The sequence below is a fragment of the Vespula vulgaris genome, chromosome 15 (genome assembly GCF_905475345.1).
Source record: "Vespula vulgaris chromosome 15, iyVesVulg1.1, whole genome shotgun sequence".
Lineage (NCBI taxonomy): Eukaryota > Metazoa > Arthropoda > Insecta > Hymenoptera > Vespidae > Vespula > Vespula vulgaris.
Genome location: NC_066600.1, coordinates 2959783 through 2979519, shown reverse-complemented (window position 1 = coordinate 2979519; position 19737 = coordinate 2959783). Strand labels below are relative to the sequence as shown.

At 36.5% G+C, this 19737-nt stretch overlaps 2 protein-coding genes across 3 annotated transcripts; both read right to left on the bottom strand.

Moving 5' to 3' along the window:
• Positions 1–14188: 14188 nt before the first annotated feature.
• Positions 14189–16753, bottom strand: LOC127069427 (phenoloxidase-activating factor 2-like). 2 transcript variants are annotated; one of them, XR_007783542.1, is made up of 7 exons: positions 16191–16753; positions 16014–16105; positions 15696–15928; positions 15400–15630; positions 15112–15313; positions 14777–15029; positions 14189–14712 (listed from the first exon to the last, which is right to left on the bottom strand). XR_007783542.1 is itself a non-coding variant. In XM_051006449.1 (7 exons), the coding sequence occupies exons 1-6, from the start codon at positions 16303–16305 to the stop codon at positions 14868–14870; spliced, it is 1035 nt and encodes a 344-aa protein (XP_050862406.1). In that variant the 5' UTR covers positions 16306–16753; the 3' UTR covers positions 14191–14712; positions 14832–14867. The 2 variants fall into 2 exon arrangements, 1 of the variants encoding a protein (XP_050862406.1); XM_051006449.1 differs by having other exon boundaries at positions 14191–14712; positions 14832–15029.
• Positions 16754–16989: 236 nt separating this feature from the next.
• On the bottom strand, positions 16990–19300 carry LOC127069426 (very-long-chain (3R)-3-hydroxyacyl-CoA dehydratase). The gene is made up of 5 exons (XM_051006448.1): positions 18949–19300; positions 18753–18869; positions 18439–18673; positions 18257–18361; positions 16990–18175 (listed from the first exon to the last, which is right to left on the bottom strand). Exons 1-5 carry the CDS (start codon positions 19030–19032, stop codon positions 17610–17612), a joined length of 1107 nt encoding a protein of 368 aa, XP_050862405.1. The 5' UTR covers positions 19033–19300; the 3' UTR covers positions 16990–17609.
• Between the last annotated feature and the right edge of the window lie 437 nt (positions 19301–19737).

The following is a 19737-nucleotide window of genomic DNA, read 5'->3' as shown; positions in this document are numbered from 1 at the left end:
CTATCTACCTATCTAAATGTAGAAAAGAAAAAAAAAAAGTAGATAGTCGCGATGGTTAGTCCTTACCAAAGGGGTTGAAGAACAAGTAGTAGAAGAAGAAGAAGAAGAAGAAACAAGGAGGAAAAAAGAAACAGAAAAAAAAGAAGAATCCAAAGAAGGGTGTAAAGAAGGGTCCGACGATTTCCTTTGGACGTCCTCCAACGTCCGTCAAGAAATCAATCGTCCGAGGCGCACGAGCTCTCTCCTCGAAAGGCGAAAGCCTTGTCGTGAAAGAGGAGTCGCGCGGTTACGCGCGACGGGACATTATCGCATTAAATATCGACAGGCGGCTTTCAACGAGGAACGAGGGAGGAGGGAGGAGAAAGGAGATGAGAGTAGAAGCGGCAAAATCGACAAGAAAAACGCTCGATTCCTTCTCCTCCTACACCCCACGTACCCCGCCATGTGTACATCCCTTGTGAAAGAACGAACGAACGAACGAACGAACGAACGAACGAACGAACGAATGAACGAACGAACGAACCGGCGGTACTCTTTAATTAACCTTTCGATTCTATTTCATCGAATGAAATCTAAACTCCGTTGAAACTCCGTTGAAACTCCGTTGAAAGACTTAGTTCTATCCGTCTGTTGTAATAATCATATTCATTTTGATAAACGTTCCGACAGAAATATATCCGTTTGAAATCGTAGATATTACTATATCGTATTTAACATAAAACGAATATCTAATATTTCCACATATCCATCTTATATCACGACCTTTGCTTGAATAAAAATTCGAGATAATTGGATGGAGAGAGAGGAAGAAAAAGAGAAGAAAAAAAAAGAAAGAAAAAAAAAAGAAAAAGAAAGGAAAGGAAGGAAAGAAAAAGAAGAAGAAGAAGAAGAAGAAGAAGAAGAGAGGAAAAAAAAAAGAAATTATACATACTCAACGACTAAAAATAAGGTAGCTAGCTAGTCATTCCCTATGTATCTTCTAACGAATTATGAAAAAATAATTATTCATATCTAGCATATTTATTTGAATATATTATTGGTACTAGTTTCCTCTAGTATTAGATAGGTAAGTGTTATACACTAGACTCCCCACTCTTTTTCCGTTAGTCCACGCACCCGCTGCGTTTATAATAGGCTCTACCTTCCTAAGTCCCTCTAATTCCTCGACTCCTTCTCTTTCTCTTTCTCTTTCTCTTTTCACCTGACCGTACCCGTTTCTATCCGTTTCTCCGTTCCCTCTTCTCTCCCCTCTGCTTCTCTAAACCTCCACCTATCTCTCTCTTAGGCCGCTAAAGGCGACGTGCCTTTCAGCGTAGTTCCCATAGATTATTATTAGAATGCGCGTTTCTACCCTGGTCGCAGGCAGGTAGATGGACAGTGCTCCGCCCCGAAAGAGAGAAAGAACATCGCGTATAGCCTTAGACTCGTGCTTCTTTCTGTGACCTATCTCTCCTACCGCCTTCTCTTTCTCCTTCTCTTTCTCTTTTTATATCCATCTCTGTTTTACTCCTTCTCTTTATCTCCATCTTTCTTTCTCTTTCATTCTCTCTCTCTCTCTCTCTCTCGCTCTTTCCTACCTTATCTTTCTTCGTAGTTTACTCTATCTAAAGAACGAAGAATTTTCGTCCAATCAGAATTCAAAGAACAAAGTCGAAAATCACGCAACGATCAATCGAATTACAGAGAATTATTTCAGAATTATTTTCATTTCGGTCGATATGCCAGCATATCTTTTTATCCTCACGATGCATCATATATCCTTGTCTCGTGCAAACAGTCAGTTGATCGTTAAATAATTATATAGCATTGTTTCTGATAATCAATAAGAACGTATAAGTTTGATAGGTTAGAACGATCATTGTAAAACGTCCTAACGATCGATCTATGTAGTGGATACTTATTTAATTAATTACTTCGGTTATCGAAAACAACGCGACAAGAGGAATAGCTTAATTCGCAATATTGTCTTATTAGAAAATTCGTAAGATTTAATGTTCATTAAATATATATCTATATATATATGTATATACTCTACTCACTAAGAGGGCTGATGAAAATTAGTAAGTAGGAAGGTGTAATCCTTTTCGTCGATAGAACATCTAACAGTAACGTGTTCTGACGTCAGGTGACAGCACTGTACGGCTTCTTCATCCCATCCTCCTCTTTCATTCTCGTTCTTTGATCCTTCGTACCTTCGTCTCAAACGAATTATAAAACGAAGATCGGATTGACGAGATCAACGATATCTTTAAAGAAATCGAAACGCTTTTATTTCTGCTATTTTTTTCCCCCGTATTACCGGTAATTCGCATATAAAAAAGTAATAACGCGGCGCGACGAAAACGACCGTTCGCTAATTACAACGGCCATCTTGCACTATCTTTTTATTTCGAATATGTCGATATTTGATTGGTCATGATCGATTGAAAGATTTTATTCGTCCAATCAGAGTAATTCCTTTATATTGCTTTAAGCGGGAGAGATAAATACGTTATAAAAGTTATGCATTTGTTTTATAATGTCGAAAATAATTCGTAAAACGTGCGGATAGAGAGAAAATCATTTAATATATTATCACCGATACATATATACATATATACACATTTATATATATGTATATATATTTTGTTTCAAACCGCCAAATTCCCTTCCCCCTCCATGCTAAACGTACGAGTGAAATGTCATGCTACAGTCATCTAGCGGCCGAATAAAGAAGTAAAAGTGCATTGTCGGCATTTACGGAATCTTACCATTCGAAAACCTTTCATCGATCGATCTTCGCGCGATTGGATCGTCAATTTTGAAATGCTTCTAATCGTTCTAATCGTTCTATAAAGAAATCGGTCCAGAAACGGCCGACAAACATTATTTGCAAATTTATTCGTCCGACAAGGAGATCATTCGCACGCGAGTTTCGTGCACGGACACTTTTCAGTAACTAAACGGCGAGCCTCGTAAAATATTCATAACTTTTAGAAATCCCGTCAATATGCAAATGGAAAATGCTAATCGGCTTGTTGCTCGCGCCTACGAACTCGTTCCGTTGTCACTCGTCCGCCAAGATTTTTATCTTTTTTCTGTCTTTTTTCTTGTTTTTTTTTCTTCTTTTTTTTGTCATCTCCATGAATTTCTTCTCTCTCTCTCTCTCTCTCTCTCTCTCTCTCTCTCTCTCTCTCTTCTGTCATCTCAGACATCACCGACAATCATTTAACCAGCCATCAAAAGAGAGAGAAAGAGAGAGAGAGAGATTGACCATTCCGTCTTCCGTTCAAGGATTTTTAATTAGACGCGTTACGCAACCGGTTAAAATCATCATCTTCTCTGAAGAACGTTTTTCATATTTTATTTACTGATCACTTCCTATCGTCGAATATCGTCGTCAATAACACGAATTTAAAGCGTGTTAAATACGTAAGCTACTAATCGATTATGGCAACAAATGTTAATTTCCCGTTCGTAGTATCCATAATGAGCATTAGCTGTCTCGAATTCGCATATTGATCGCATCTTATTCGCGCGTTTCGGAAATTTAGGATGCGCGAGTAATGAGAAAATAAAACAGAGAAAATGAGAAGCAGAGAGAGAGAGAGAGAGAGAGAGAGAGAGAAAGAAATAAAAGGAAAGAAAGAGATGCCGACAACGAATACGCATGGTCGGCGAGTACAAAGGACGAGTACCGGCCAAATTAACTCTCGATTGAAAGTAAAGTGTGCCTCGTATCGCGATTTATAGCGAAGACTCTTCTTCTCTCTTCGGTCGATTCATGAAGCAAGCTTTTATTGTCTCTCTCTCTCTCTCTCTCTCTCTCTCTCTCTCTCTCTCTTTCTCTTTTCGTACCAATCTTAACCAACTTCTCCGAAAATCGTGGACAGTGATCGAAATAAACATGCATAATTGCGAGATTTTTATATCCATGGAAAGATTTTGTAGAACTAAAATATCCCTCTTGAAAAGGTATCTTGAAAACAGGGAGAAGAAGAAAAAAAAAGTAAGAAGAGAAAAAGAAAACAGCTTAAAAAAGAAAAAGAAAAAGAAAAGAAACGAAATGAAACGAAACGAAAAGGAATAGAAAAGGCGTGGCATACAAAAGATTCAAACAATTTCGATCTGAAACACGCACAAGGACAGAACGCACACTGATACCTGGCAACCTACATATATCGTAAATTTGGAAAACGGCGGAGAGACTGGAAATCTCGAGCCGGTAGCATCGAAAAGAGGCGGCACTAGGGGTGGTAAGAAATGGCGATATAAATAAAACGCTGGGGTTTTAAAACTTTTAAGCCCGGACATTCGTATCGTCCGAGCGAGCATCGGAACACCACTGAGACGCCTTTCTCTCTTTCTCTCTCTCTCTCTCTCTCTCTCTCTCTTGGTATCTCTTCCTCTTCGTTTCTATAAAAAACAAACAAAAAAGATGAAGAAGAAAAAAAAAGGAAAAGAAAAAAGAAAAGAAAAAAAATTTACAAGCTAAGATAAACAAAAAATAAAAAAGAAATGTCGGCGAAGGAAATAAAGAAATTGGAGAATACCCTTTCGCGAAAGTTACCTCGACGGGAAACCGCGAGAGAAGATCTGGTACACCACTTGACCCTCCTACCGTTAGTCTCTTTAATCGCGTTGCGAATAATTAACGAACAACAGTATTGCGGCGAATATTTCATTCAATTAACGATTTAACGACTAATCGATACGATAACTGAGAATAAAAATAATTCTACGGGTTAGTTAGTATGATTTAACATATCTACCAGGCAATTGATCAATGATCCCGATCTATGACAAGTTATTTCGTAGAAATCGTATTATATTGACTAACTACTACGTTGAGATCGCTATATCATCGAATTGTTTTATTCTTGCCGCAAAAACGTTTCCGATCGCGATAAGATAAATATCTATCGTATTTTAGTAGCTAGACGGCTCGCGTTGATCATTGAAAAGAGACTTAATGGATATTTATGTGGCTTTGATCGGTAAGGTAGACACGGCTTTTACGTCTGACAGCTCCCATGGGATCAAAAAAAAATAGAAAGAGGGAGAGGAGAGAGAGAGAGAGAGAGAAAGAAAGAACTGCTCTATGTGGCCAAGTTTGTTGGTGTCAATCGTAGATGAAGCAAAGGAACAGGGAATTAAATCGAATAGGAGAATTAGACGATTTCTAGTTTCTAATTATTTCTTTTTAATTTTTTATAGATATGACGTTTAATGAATGTAGCATATAGTTACATTAATCGAGCAGTATAAACTATTCGAACAATTTCGAAAGCTGATGCGTTCGCAGGAAAAAATGCGTGTCGTTTTTCGATCGTTTTAAAGAAAGAGATAAGAAAGGAGAGAGAGAGAGAGAGAGAGAAGCAAGGTGGTTCGGCAAAGTTTATGTAGATGGGCATTATGCGATCTCCGGCATCGCGTGTACGAGGGAGGAAGGAGACGTAGAAGGAGACGAAGAAGGAGGCAGGCCGAGGACAGACGACGCGGTGAGACTCTGTTCTCCTGTTCGTGGTCTTCCTACGGCGCAGCGGCTACCGAGATGTTTATGTAGATGAGCGAACATCCCCGATGTCGTCGATCCGAAGACGGCGATCCGTAAGTTCACCGATTTCGTTCCGCGAATTCTGAGAAAGAGGAATTTGAGGAGGATGAGATACATCGAAATCTCTTGAAGGGAGCTAAAAGATATAGCCTATCTATGATTCTAATGTTACATTATCAATAAAGAAAAGAAATAGATACGAGATAGGTAAAATATAGGTAGATAGGTAGATAGGTGGTAGGTAGGTACACAAATAACCGCACGATTACTCGTACCCATTATTATCTTTAATAAATACCTGTATCTCGAACAAATAATTATACAGCGCGATTTTAAAGGATCAAGAAGACAAGAAAGTTGGTACGAACGAGGGGAAGAGAGAGAAAGAGAGAGAGAGAGAGAGAGAGAGAATGAGTGGTAGAGACAGAGAGTCTCTTATTCGGCTCGCTTAAGGCAGAAAGACGTGTTTGCTCACCACAAAGGCGTCTCTTTGACCGAGCGCAAACAGCCAGAGCAGATAAGTGTGGCACGGTAGCAACAGCGAGAGATTAGGGCTTGTTTTACAGCGAGCGGTAAAACTGTCGCGCGGCCCGCCGCAGTTTAAAAGGAGGCGGTTTCGACCGGGCCAATGCGGAAAGCTCAACTAACGCGAACGAACGAGTTGAAAAGAGATGGAGATAGTCCTATAGAAAGAGAGAGAGAGAGAGAGAGAGAAACAGAGAAAGAGTTTTATGTTTTCTACTTAACACGCTCGTGGATGCAAGCCTGCGTACTCACGAAGACCTGGAAAAATATAATTAAACCGAACGAACGTGAGTGCAAAAGAAAAAAGAGAGAGAGAGAGAGAGAGAGAAAGAAAGAAAGAAAGAGACAGTCATATTGTAACGCATAAGACGTAATGCGGGAGGCGTCTCGTCTCGTCGACTACGTTTGTCTCTGACAAACACGGATAATTCCACATCGCTACGCTCGTTGCAGCTTCTGTCCACCTTTATATCTTCGTTCATGAAAACGATCTTTCCACTTTGTCATTCGTATATAACTACTACCTCTACTACCGTTTCTGGGCCATATACCGAACGTATAAGCATGCAACTGAATCTATTATTCCTAGATATTATTATTAAAATCTATTAAATAATATATATATATATATTTCTTTTTGCTTCTTAGTTGAACAATTTTAAATAGGTAACTAAAAAAAAAAATAAAAATAAAAGAAAAAGTAGTAGGTGGAACGAAAAGGATCTAGTGTCGGCAGAATGACAGGTGCTGGGGACACCTGCCAGAATTTACGGAGCTACGCAGTGCATAGACATTCTGGTGTGAATTTCTTTCTCTCTCTCTATCTCTCTCTTTCATGCACACATACACCTCTTTCATCTTTACAAAAGGGCAAAGTAACAACAACAACGACGACGACGACGACGACAACAACAACAACAACAACAATAAAAAAAAGAAAGAAAAAGGGAAAAAAGAAGGAAAATTCCGTAGCGCACGCGCGTTTCTCTTCGCCACCCTCAAGCTCACCCTCTCCGACGAATATCCAGCGTCATTCTCCACCCTCCACGAGTGATATATGTGACAAGCACCGGCTCGCCTCTCGCCGGATAATTCTGAATCATGTTCTCCTGCTTTTACTCGCGCTTCACCTTTTGTCACCCTCTACCCGCTTTATTCCTTGTCCTTTCTACCCTTCGATTCGTTCCCGTGAATTTCGTTGAAAATATCCCTGTGCATTTCCCACAGTATAAGAGAAATCTTATATATATATATATATATATATATATATATATATATATATATATATACACATACTTAGGTAAATTGTAAACATTTGTAAATGGAATATCTATCCAACAGATAGAATTAGTCAACGATAGAAACTCGTACATCGACCAAGCAAAAACTCGTAAATTAATCCGCGAATTGTATAATTAAATGTTTCTTTTTTAAAACGAAACTATTCGTATTCCATGGAAAGGTAAGAGGACGGAGAAGGACTGTATTTCTCGACCCTCCGAGGTCTACGTTTCCTCTTCGGACAATTATTTAAAGGAGAAGCCGAAATCGAAAGCCGAAAGCCGAGAAGAGGAAGGCCGTAGGCAAAAGGAGAAGTTTCCTCTGAAGGATGAGAGGAAGAGGAGTAGAAAGAGAAGAGAAGAGAAGAAGGAGGATGAAGAGGAGGATGAAGGAGGAGGAGATGGTGATGGTGGTGGAAGAGGAGAAGAAAGAGAAAGAGAAGAAGAAGATGGAGGATGAAGAGGAGAAGAGAAGGGAAGAGAACGCTTTCGAGTTCTGAGACCGAAAGGAATTGGGAGAGAAAGACAGAAGGATAGGGAAAAGAAGAAATGAGGCAAAGAAAAAAGAAAGAAAAAAAAAAGAAAAAAAAAAGAGCATGCACCACCACCCGCTGGGCCGAACGAGAAGCATGCGTGTGATCGCATACCCACGCCGCGAGACTGTTTCGTTTTCTTCTATTCCTCTTCCTTCCAAAAGCTTCCCTTCTCTACATCCTTTTCATTCATCTCGCTTTCTTTTCTATTTATTTCATTGTATGGGTTACCCTTTGAATAAAGTTACCCTTTCCCCTTCGGATAATTCAAATACCAAATAAAAATGTCGAAAAATCACTATGGTTTTCTTAAATTTCACTTCATTTTGAAAATAGCAGAGTAGGGAGTTCGCGCCTAACTTTAAATACTATCATCTTGGTACATTGAATATTTTAAATGAAGAAACGAACGAAATATTAACTCGAATATATGGAACTTATGATCTTAATATTATTCACTAACCAGCTCGTATAATCGCTACGGTAGTGTTCTCCTACGTATATCTCTTAGGAAGATTATATTTTTCGAAGGTTGCTACCAGAAGTGGTACATTATCTTGATAAAAGATCTTGCTTCATCTTATCTCGATACGGTACATAAAGTCGCTAGTAAAGGTAGTAGGTGTAAGACACAAAAGCGAGTTTTCGAGGAATCTCTTTCTCACTCTTATTCTGTCTCTCTCTCTCTCTCTCTCTCTCTCTCTCTCTCTTTCTCTCTCTTTCTCGCTCTGTTTCGCACGCGGACGCGATTAAATACATGAACGGTGTATATACCCCGAGGTGAACGTGAAAATTTGTGAGTTTTCGCGAGACGCGTGTTCGCTCGTTCAGCTCGTGAATCTCTCATAAACGTACGTATGTACCAATATGTATGTAAATACATAACTTTAGCACAAGTTAACGAGTAACAAACGAACAGGAAATACGTATATGTATGTTAAGCGTTGGCAGAACGTTTGCCGTGTAACCGTGTTATCTATCGTTATTTGGATGCCAGGTCACACATAATAAGGTATCGGCTGTGTGTGTCAGTTGAACACGCTTGTTAAACAAGTTTCAGTCATGAACATTCACATGAAAAGAAAAACTCATGGAATCTGGGACAAAACTAAAGAGACTTCTTTGTTTCCTTCTCTCGTATCCCCTTTCCTGATGGGTTTGATCAACGAACCAAACCGATCTCTCAGAATCTGGTTTTCCAGGTCTGAAAAGGTTGCGAGATCTTGCTATCTCGATTCGTCGATAAGTATGTGCCTTTCCCTGAAGTCAAAACGTTCCCGTGTGTACGGTAAGAGATTAGAGAGAGAGAGAGAGATAGAGAAAGAAAGAAAGCAAGAAAGAAAAAAAAGAAAGAAATGGGAAAGGAAAGAGGAAGGAAAAGAATAGAAAAGGCAAAAGACGCGGGTGTAATAGGAAAAGAGGACGATGGAAGGGTCAAAAGAGAAAGCAGACAGATCTTGGTAGAGATCACCCGCGGAGCTGAATAATGTTCGGCAAAATGGTGGTGGGCCACCACTTGCTACAATGTTTAAAACCGTACGATGGTCGAAGCAGAAGAAAAGAACAGGGAGAAAAAGAGAAAGAGAGAGTCGGGATTTCGTTTTAAGTACCTTAAAGTAATCCTAACCCGTCAAATATAAACGGACGAAGGACATTTCACCTGCCGATTGTCAGTCGACCTCGTCCAATCCACTATTCTTGAATTTCACTAATTCTTTTATCCGAGCTGTCAGTCTGCTGGCACACAGAACATCGATACCTATGCCTCGCTCTATTTATCTCTTAGCTTTCAAGCTGATTTGACGGAGATCCGATCTGTCGATTGACACTTCGATATAATTATTCGTGATCCTACTCTAAAATCAGAAAAAATCGTTACCGACGTAATTGTATTGGGAAGGAGTCAATGACGATAAACCAAACATGATACGCGATACGGATCCTATTGATCATATAGATCTTTTGATCTATGTGTGATAAATCACTTTAATCAATATACATTTTTCTCCGAAACAAAGCGCATTTCTAATTACCCATCTTATAACACTTTCCTATCGAATAATTCGATCGAATAGTTCAATTTGTTAATTAACTTGATACGAATAGATAATTATTTTTCGTCTCAAATAAAATCGATTAAGGATCATCCGTCCGTATTAATTCATCGTATGAGATTTCTCAGAGACTGCAATTACCAATTAATTTACCTGACTTTTCTTCGTTCTATTAATGTCCAAGATATTGCTAATAAACGTCGAGTCTGCCTATAAAGACATTCGATAGTCCGAGTTCGAACGTTAATCGAACGACGAGTTCGGGCGATAAATTATACCTTGCTAATTGATTATCGAAAAAAACGTCGGAGTTTCAGCTCGGATCCGTCCTCTTCCGGAGCCGAAAAGATAAGAAACGAAAGAAGGAGCAAGAGAGAAGGAGGGAGAGAAAGAAAGAGAGGAGATACGAGACGGGTGTAGAAGAGATAGGGTGGAGAAAGAAGTCCGTTCATGCAAGTTACACGGGCATCGTGGCTCATTTGCACCAGTACCAACCCTCTTCCTTCTCTCTCTCTCTCTCTCTCTTTCTCCCTTTTACTCTCTGTATTATTATGATAAAATATTTCGTCGGCCATAAATTCACGTCGGAGATGCGGAGACCCCCGTTGCGCGGGCCACCCGACGCACGTTGCACCGCGATAAACATGCATCGTACGAGTTGCACGTGTACCTACTCCGAGTGCATTCGAACGCGCATTATAAACGCATCTCCTCTCTCCGTACCGAGGTGTCCTCTCTCTCTCTCTCGCTTTTTTCTTTTCTCTTTCGTCTTCTTTCTTTTTTCTTTTTTGTTTCACTCTTCTTACTTATATCTATCCTCTTAGTTCTCTTCTCACCCATGGAACACGGCACAAGAATATCTCGATTGAATTTAATCAAAACGACGTTGACCAATCCTGAAACTCGTACAGCATCGTACTTAGCTAGTTAAGTATCTTAGAAAAATATTTTTAATTGTTCGTACGTAGAGCGTAGGAATCTCAACGCTTCTCCAACTCGATCAGATTAATCAAGATCTTACGTTTACGTATCCTTTCATCGTACTTAAATCCCGATGAAATCGATACATCATAGAAGAAGACCGATCCAACCGATATTCAAAATTATCGAAATTCCATGCTTATTGTTAGATACGAAGATGTAAAGAATCGATGTGCTATTCGCGATACTTTTCATACAACACGTATATGTAGGTATGTACACATTGTAATTCATCGATACCACATAGGATTGGCCAGGCAAACTCCCTTCTCATCCCCCGCCTAGAAATAGGTACATACGCCGGACGAGTCGTGTTTTTTCACGTCCCAGGAAAATATACAAATCAAATTTAGATTGATTTGTTTTCACTACCGTTCGAGATTTTGTTCACTACCGTCTAGGTGGATCCGATGTAAAAATAAACGGTTTTCCGGGGGCACGCGAGCAGCTCTCTGTCTCGTTCCCGACGTGTAATCGACGTCGGTTATATTACATTGTTGCGTGGCTCTACGAGTTGTATAATTTAAAGCAGGGGTTAAAGGAGAGAAAAAGAGAAAGAGAGAGAGAGAGAGACCAAGTGACAAGAGTCGACCTTCGAGCCATTAACTTCTATATAAATCATCTCGTGTTCGTCCTATAGAGCAGATTGGAGGTCCGAAAGGATACCTGCCTATTCCTCTGTACCGTCAAAATCGTCATTTTGACTTATGTCATTCGCGCCTATTCAAAATCATATCATATGATTCATGACGGTGAAATAAACGTGTTCTCTTTTTTTTCCTTTCTTTCTTTCTTTCTTTCTTTCTTTTTGGCAATGATATCGATCTACCATAGAATTTTACGATGCGAGATCGCGATAAAATTTTATCGATCAAATTTAACGATAAAAATTGTCTTCCCTAACGAGGATATCACGGAAGATCGTAGGATGATATACATTTGTACGAACGTTTAAAGGAGGATTTAAACGAAAGATCCTTCTTCTTTCGGCGCCGTACGTCATCCCTTCGAAGCGACAAAGCGCGGGAAAGCGAGTTTAATCGCGTCCCTCGACGGATGTTACCAGATAGGAAAGAGATCGGTCGAGTTTCAGGATTCTGAGGATCAAGCTGGGAACATTCCATGGTTAAGCATATCCAGGAGGGTCAACTCGACGGAATGAGAGAGAGAAAGAGAGAGAAAAAGAGAAAGAGAGTCTGTTTCGAACTTCTCTCGCTGCAGGGATGCCCCGAATTCCGAAAACGACCATCTCTCTCTCTCTCTCTCTCTCTCTCTCTCTCTCTCTCTCTCTCTCTCTTTCTCCCTCTCTCTCTCTCTCTTCTCTCGTGGGCGGACCGTATCCCATAAATACTCGCGGTGTAAACAAGACTCGTCGATGTTTGGGCAGCCTCGCGCTCTCGAGTCAGCCACGGATTCGATCGACTGATGTAAACATTTTTACGAAAAATAAACTCGACGTGGGTATCGGCCACCGGCGAGTAATTGCACGTTGCCACGAGACGATAACGCTCACCGTCGATTCCTTGCCACGTTCCGACTAACGGACTCGCGTGTGACTTCGATGAACGTAACGTCGACAAAAATGATTTACGAGAAATACGATACCGCCCAGTTTGACCGCGAACCTCGTTCCTCGATCTTTTTTAACGTTTTCATACCATGTCCTGCAGGTAGGTTTCACCCGATTAGAGTAATTTCTTATTTAAACATCCAAATGAACATTTATACCTATCGAATTTAGAAGAGAAATATAATTAAAAGGTTGAATATACATTTCGATAAAATTAGTTTACCATGGTATAAATGTATAAATGTAAATAAGTATGTTACAGATAGATAAATATTTTATTTCTTTACAAATGAAAAATGTAATGACGTACGATCCAACATCGAGATTTTAGTGTAATCACGGCTACGGAGAGACGTTCTCACGAGTTCCATCGTAATTATTACGACTTACGATAGAAAGTAATTTTACCGTGGAATGATCTATGGGACATCTGATGCGTATATGCAAGTGGAATAACATCGGCGCACGACGAACGTTAAAGACAAAACTGGCAATTACACGCGGTTCGCCTAATCGTAAAACGAAATACATACTAAGAGAACGTAGTCGCCGACATTACCGTCGTCGTGATGTTGTAACTCGCCGTAAATCAACGGACATCTTGCCGAGTCAAAGATTGTATGTAAAAGTTCGTTCGACGTAATGTTAATAACAAATTGTAAAAGGTATCTTTAATAGAGGTACTTGTATTGAAATTTAACATTAACACCTTTGAAATATCTTTTATATCGACTCGTTTGATCTCGTTCCAATAAAAATAGATATTAACCTGTTCGTAAGTTATTACCGATTTATTCTGTACAAAATATTATTATTATATGATAATATCGATCGGTTGCGAATAAAATGATTAGCAAAGAAACATCGATCGTGTCTCGTGACCACAACGAATCAACGTTCTTTTCAACGAGCAAACGAGAGACGGTGTTTCCTCGGTACACACCGAGGCACACCGACAAAAGTCCGATCGGTTAAGAAAAGAAAGAAAGAAAGAAAGAAAGAAAGAAAGAAAGAAAAAAAAAAGAAAAGGAAAGAAAAGAAAAAGAAAAAGAAAGAAAAGAAATAAAAGATAAAGGGGAGTTGGGGTGGATCGTTACGCGAACGATCACAGGTGTAGTTCGAGCGCAACCTGCAGTCTATAAACGCAGTGAGCCTTTGGAAGGAAGAAAAAGAAAAAGAGGTAAAAGAAAAAAAGAGAGAAAGAAAAAGAGAGAGAGAGAGAGAGAGGAAAAGAAAAGAAAGAGAAAGAAGAGGAAAACGAAATCTCGAGAGGGAGTGGGAGAAGAAAGAGAGAAGGCAAGAGAGAAAGAGAAAGAGAAAGAGAAAGAGAAAGAGGGAGTCAAGTGCTCCGCCCCAGGTAGATGGCAATATGGCCGCTGAAGGAATCGCAGGAGTTCAAGCCACGACGCCGACGTCGCCGTGACGCCCGCGTTTCACTCAAGCCACCTCAAGCTACCTACGTTTGCGGCTACGACACTCCTCCTACTCGTCGAGACGGTCGACGCCTACCCTCCCCTACCCTTTTTACACTCCCACCCGCACTCCCCACTACTCTTCAACAAGCACCACACACCGCATACCGCGCGTACCAATCCACCAATACGAGATTCTAAACGGACTGACACGTGCACTGTGAGAGGGAATCAGTGTACAGAAAATCGAAATATGTGATAGTAGCAGATCCCAATCGATCCAATACTCGCTCCTTCCGAGAATTCATTTCTTTTTCAACGAATATAAAATGTTAGTTGGATAGTTTTTATTTTATTTTATTCTCGATATTATCATTCGTAATTTAATATTTCCTGGATAATTCTTAATGCAAATTTCTTTCTTCTTTTGCCTTTTTTTTTTTTTTTTTTTCTTTTTATTTCACACTTTATTCCATTTAGTTTCTATACGATTTTTGTTTTAAATATTGCGTTACTTTTATTTCCATAGTGATATAAATAATTGACAGAAGACATATAATCATTTAAAAACGATTGACAGAAAACGCATGATAGTTCATACGTAATTGACAGAAAACATATGGTCGTTTATAAAAATTGACAGGAAACATATGATCGTTTTAATTCACTTTTTTTTAACCATTTAGTATCATCGAGATAGAAAGATGGCAGCACATTGTGGACATCAAGTTATACGCCATCTAATAGTAATTAAAGGAACTTTGTTGTTTTTTTAGTCATATGACGTGATGTCGATAATCTTTCAAGTCGATAATTTAATTCTGTAAAATGAAAAAAATTAAATTATTTGAAAAATGAAAATTCTCTCGTATATAAAATTATTACCTAAAATCAACAATGAAATGTATTAAAGTTTATTAATATTGTTTAATCAACTAACTTCATGAATTATACATCCAGATTTATGAATTGTAATTTATGACTGAGTTAATTTCTCATTTATCCAGGAATTATAATTAATCACATTGACGTATACACCTGGAATTCCACCAGTTGCGCAACCAATACCCCATGTTACCATTCCAATAATTTGCCATTGACTACCTGACTCACATACCAAAGGTGCACCTCCATCTCCCTACGAAATTATATATTAATGCATAATGATTTTAAATATTATGCAATGGAAGTATATCAAAATTTAATTTTGAGTTTTCTACCGTGCACGCATCTTTCCCTGATTCTCCTCCTGCACATATAAAACTAGTTTTGTCAAGCGTGAAGGATTGTCCTACTTTTGTAGTACGAAGAGCAGTTTCACAATTACTTTGATTTACTATAGGAACATCAACTTCTTTGAGTGTACTCTGATAAGTACCACTATTACCAAATGCGTTCTTTCCCCAACCTGATACCCAACATCTTTAAAAATATTAATACGTTAATGTGTTAGGAAATAAATCAATTTCAATTCTATATACTATACCATCAAAACTTAGAAAATATACCTTGTTTGTGCAGCTGGTACTGAAGTAGGAAGACATATAGTATTAATATTTGGACTACTTGCAATAGGTACAGATGAGCTTAATCTAATAACTGCTACGTCATTCTGAAGATTTAGTGAATTATAAGAAGGATGTACAAATATTTTTTGTGCATTGTACTCTTTATAAGGATAAGTTTCTGAAGAACTTTGTCCATTCCATTCACCAAGTCTTACTTTAAGACCACCAGTCCTATGAGAAATACACATAAAGTATTTATGTCTTCAATGCAAAAACAAAAGTGATGTCACACTTACAAATAAGGAGTTACTTTATGAGCAACAGTAAGAACATGATTGGCATTAATAAGAGCCCCTGATCCAATATATGAATTACTTGATGTTAAAAGTGCTGCTTGCCAAGGATATTCTCCATAACTAGCAACTCCTTCTGGTTGATTAGTAAGAGCTATTTTTCTTACTCCACAACTAGCATCAATTATATTTCCTGATGTACAACAATATATCAATCCTCCTGAACAAGTCATACCCTATATAATGAAATAAACAGCTAAGAAAAACATATATATAGAAATACACTGTACGATAGATTATATAAAGTAAATATATTCCTACCGTGTTAACAATTCTTATATCAATTCCATTATTACCGCCAACATTACAAGTGCCTGCAGCTACACATCTACATCCCGTAGATGTAGTACTAGCTAAAATATTAACGAGAATACGATTACGACGCATTAATTGAAAATAATTTCACGAGTTAATTATTAAGAATGAATTGATACCTACTTGGTGGCATAGTGTTAGTAGTCGTAGTACCATCAAAAACAATTGTATTAGTCTGTGCTTTAACACATTTTTGTATAAAGCACATAATCATTAATATATAAAAAAAGTTATACATTTTGCAGATAGAAAATAAAAAACTGCGTCTATAAAAGGAACTAGTCAATACGACGGACGATAGAAAAACTAACTTTTATGCTCCTATTCGGATTTATATATATAACGTATTATACGCATTACGCGCCCTATATTCATATTCTCTTTTGTTATAATTTTGAAAGAAACATATTAAATGAATTATCCAAGCATGTCAAAAGTTCCTAACGAGAGTTTTTTCCTCATAACAATGGATAAATATTATTTATAAAGTGTGACATTACAATCTTATAAATAAATTACTTCCTGTTACAATTATATTCATCATTGTCGCCTGCTATACTTATACATAATAATAATAGTGATAGATCATCATCTATTGCAGAATTTCCTGAACAAATTATTACTAATGAGGGATCTGTGAATACACGTTGTTACGTTAATCATATTTCATTGGAAATTAAAGCGAGGTCAATAATCCGGAATTTCCAACGAAGATGACTCATTCGTGATTTTATTACAACATTATTACTTTAGATTTACGATTTGACAAATACAAAATCATGTGTTCACAAAAATAATATTTATACATATAATTTTCGAAAGGTATATATATATATATATATATATATATATATATATATGTATGTATGTATTTGTGTGCGTGCGTGCGTGCATGTGTGTGCTCGTCGAATAAATTTAAATCTTTTTTGACAGAATTTTAATTTATTGATATACATTCGTCTAAGAAAATTTTGTCAATGAGATACGAAATATCTAGAAAATAATTAATCAATGTGCAAGAGTCTAAAGAGTAATTCGTCAATGAATCACGGCATGTCTATAATATATTTAATCGATATACGAATTTCAATCATTGACTAACTATTCCGCAGAATTATTTTTATTTCGCTTATTATTTTGATTAATTTTAAATAACAATAAAAAAAAAATAAATAAAAATATATAGACATAAACATTCATTTCACAATGATGATCTCAATTTAATCATATCGTATGATTAAGATTACCTTGAGTAAAAGTTTAATAGTTAATTACGATTGATAATTAAATAGCTTCATTTTAATCATTGAATTAAATATCGATCAACATTGTATTATACAAAAGCTTGAAGAAATATAGAAATACATTTTACTAACAGCCATAGTAAATATCATATAGTAATTAATACATATTCCTTATGTATATCCCTTATGTATAAAAACTTAAGAAAAATTATAATTCATTATGGCATATATTCTGCTAAAGATAGAGATACCTTTGGCTTTTATATTAAGTTATATTTATATATGATGTAAAATGAAGTTATGTGTATTTCCTTTTTATATTAGATTTCCCAAGTTTTTTAAAGCGAGCATGATTCATATGTGACATCATTGTATAAATGCCAGGTATACATAAGAATAATAAATAAATTCGCAAAAAAGTCGGAAAATCAAGAGAAAAATTTAACGAATTTGGTAACGATACGGTAAATCGTTGTGTTTCTTCAAAATACGGAATGTTACGTAAAATTATAATACCTTCGCATATTACGCCTAATGGATATAATGGTATCCATATTGTATACCTTAACCACATTAAAAAATAAAAGTCTATATTCAATAATTGTGTAATATAATATAAATATCTGATTATTTCCACTGAGCTCCACACCATAAAGAGATAAAATACAACTGGTTTAGTTTGCATACGTGATTCTCCTTCTATCATGCAAAATAGAACAAATGCTCTGCCTCCTACTTGCATGAAAGGCATCATTATACTACCTTTGGTATATCCAAATAAAGGGTGCATAACTTCTAAAAATTGTAGCAACTGTATAAATTTCATTGGATTTCCAACAGTAGCATATGTATATTTTATAGAAGCTGCAATTAATAATATAGTTATGATTGAAATTAGAATAGAATAGTATGTCTGAAAATTGATATAATATACTAAGTGCAAACCTGGTCCATCACGAGAATATTTCACACTCATAACGACAAGAATATAAAGAAATCCAACAAATTGACATAAGTTGTAGATGATTAAATATACTTTCTTGAAATCCTCTGTTTTATATAAATTGCTCAAATTAATATAATGTATAGGATAAATATTGATATTGATTTGTATATAATATTTCTACCTTTCCTATAGCCAAATTCTTCTTTATGCAATTTATCATACATATCAGGGTAATCGCTACAAACATCTCGTTTCTCATATTCATTATCATCCATATCCTCGCTTTTCCATTTATCAAAATCTATTTTAAGCCATGGTGGTTTTTGTGGTTGACTAGTCAATCGAGGCCACCATCCATAATACTTTTTTTTCAATGTAAAATCTATCTGACGATCAATTACTTTGTAATTGCTTTCCTACAAGGTACAATTATTACATGTATAAAAAATTATACTTTAGATCATTAATTTGATTATATCTTATACTTAAACATACATCAGGATTAACAAATTCGTGAAAGTCAATACTAAATCCATAATTATTGCAGCCTCTTGCACCTTGACCATATGCACTTATTTGCAATTTTTTTTCTTGCAAATTAATATCAATATCCTATGAAACGTATTAAAATCTTAATAATTAAGTATTCAATCTATAAAATATACTTCTATATTGACAATAACTTATATACCTTAACGTCAGCCAAATCGACTTTTAACGTAACCTGATTCTCTGTTTGAGCCCAATATACGAATGGATTGTACATTTCTGTCATTTTGACATTTTCTTGTCACAGCGAAGTTATAATTTTTTAATGTGAAAAAAAAGAAGGAATGTTGAGCGTAATGAATTTTACTACTCTCTGTAAAGTTAGTTCTCGCGTTTCTACTAATGACTTTATAATGCTTTCGTTCGATAATAATTAAGTTTAAAATAAACGATATTTGTTCACACACATATACACTAATTGTACATAACGTTTTTCACCACTTTCCACTCCATTCCAGGGAATGACTTTAGCGACAAACATGGACAAAATATGAACTATAAGACAGTGTTTCTCCCTGTGAAACATACAATCGAATTAGTGTATAATAAAAATTTTTAATAAAAATAATAAAGTACTTTTCTAACAAAAGCTTACACGTATTAAAAAAATAGTACTTTTGACAAAAGCAAAAGAAAACTATATGATACATTACACTTCTTCGAAGATAACTAAAAAGTGTTAATCGATTGTATAACCTTTTTATATTTTTTATTTCTTATTAATTATTTATATAAATAGCTAAAGTGTATTTAAACGCATTCATTAACTCGATATTAATTGCGATCAAATAAATAAGAAATAAAAAATAATATATAAAAGATAATAGCAACAACAGTAGAAAAAAATCGCTGATGCATATCTTGAATTCTGAAATATATGAAAATAATGACGAATATGAGTCTTAATAAATCTTAAACCTTCGTTTTTAAA

What these genes read in the sequence shown, in the direction of transcription:
- LOC127069427 (XM_051006449.1), bottom strand. Translation starts at nt 16,305, where the DNA reads ATGTATAACTTTTTTTATATATTAATGATTATGTGCTTTATACAAAAA. An exon ending in GTACCAGCTGCACAAACAAG is followed by an intron (nt 15,314 to 15,399) that starts GTATATTTTCTA and finishes ATATTTTTAAAG; the next exon opens with ATGTTGGGTATCAGGTTGGG. An exon ending in CAGGGAAAGATGCGTGCACG is followed by an intron (nt 15,030 to 15,111) that starts GTAGAAAACTCA and finishes ATAATTTCGTAG; the next exon opens with GGAGATGGAGGTGCACCTTT.
- LOC127069426 (XM_051006448.1), bottom strand. Translation starts at nt 19,032, where the DNA reads ATGACAGAAATGTACAATCCATTCGTATATTGGGCTCAAACAGAGAAT. An exon ending in ACGAATTTGTTAATCCTGAT is followed by an intron (nt 18,674 to 18,752) that starts GTATGTTTAAGT and finishes TGTACCTTGTAG; the next exon opens with GAAAGCAATTACAAAGTAAT. An exon ending in ATATTCTCGTGATGGACCAG is followed by an intron (nt 18,176 to 18,256) that starts GTTTGCACTTAG and finishes TATTAATTGCAG; the next exon opens with CTTCTATAAAATATACATAT.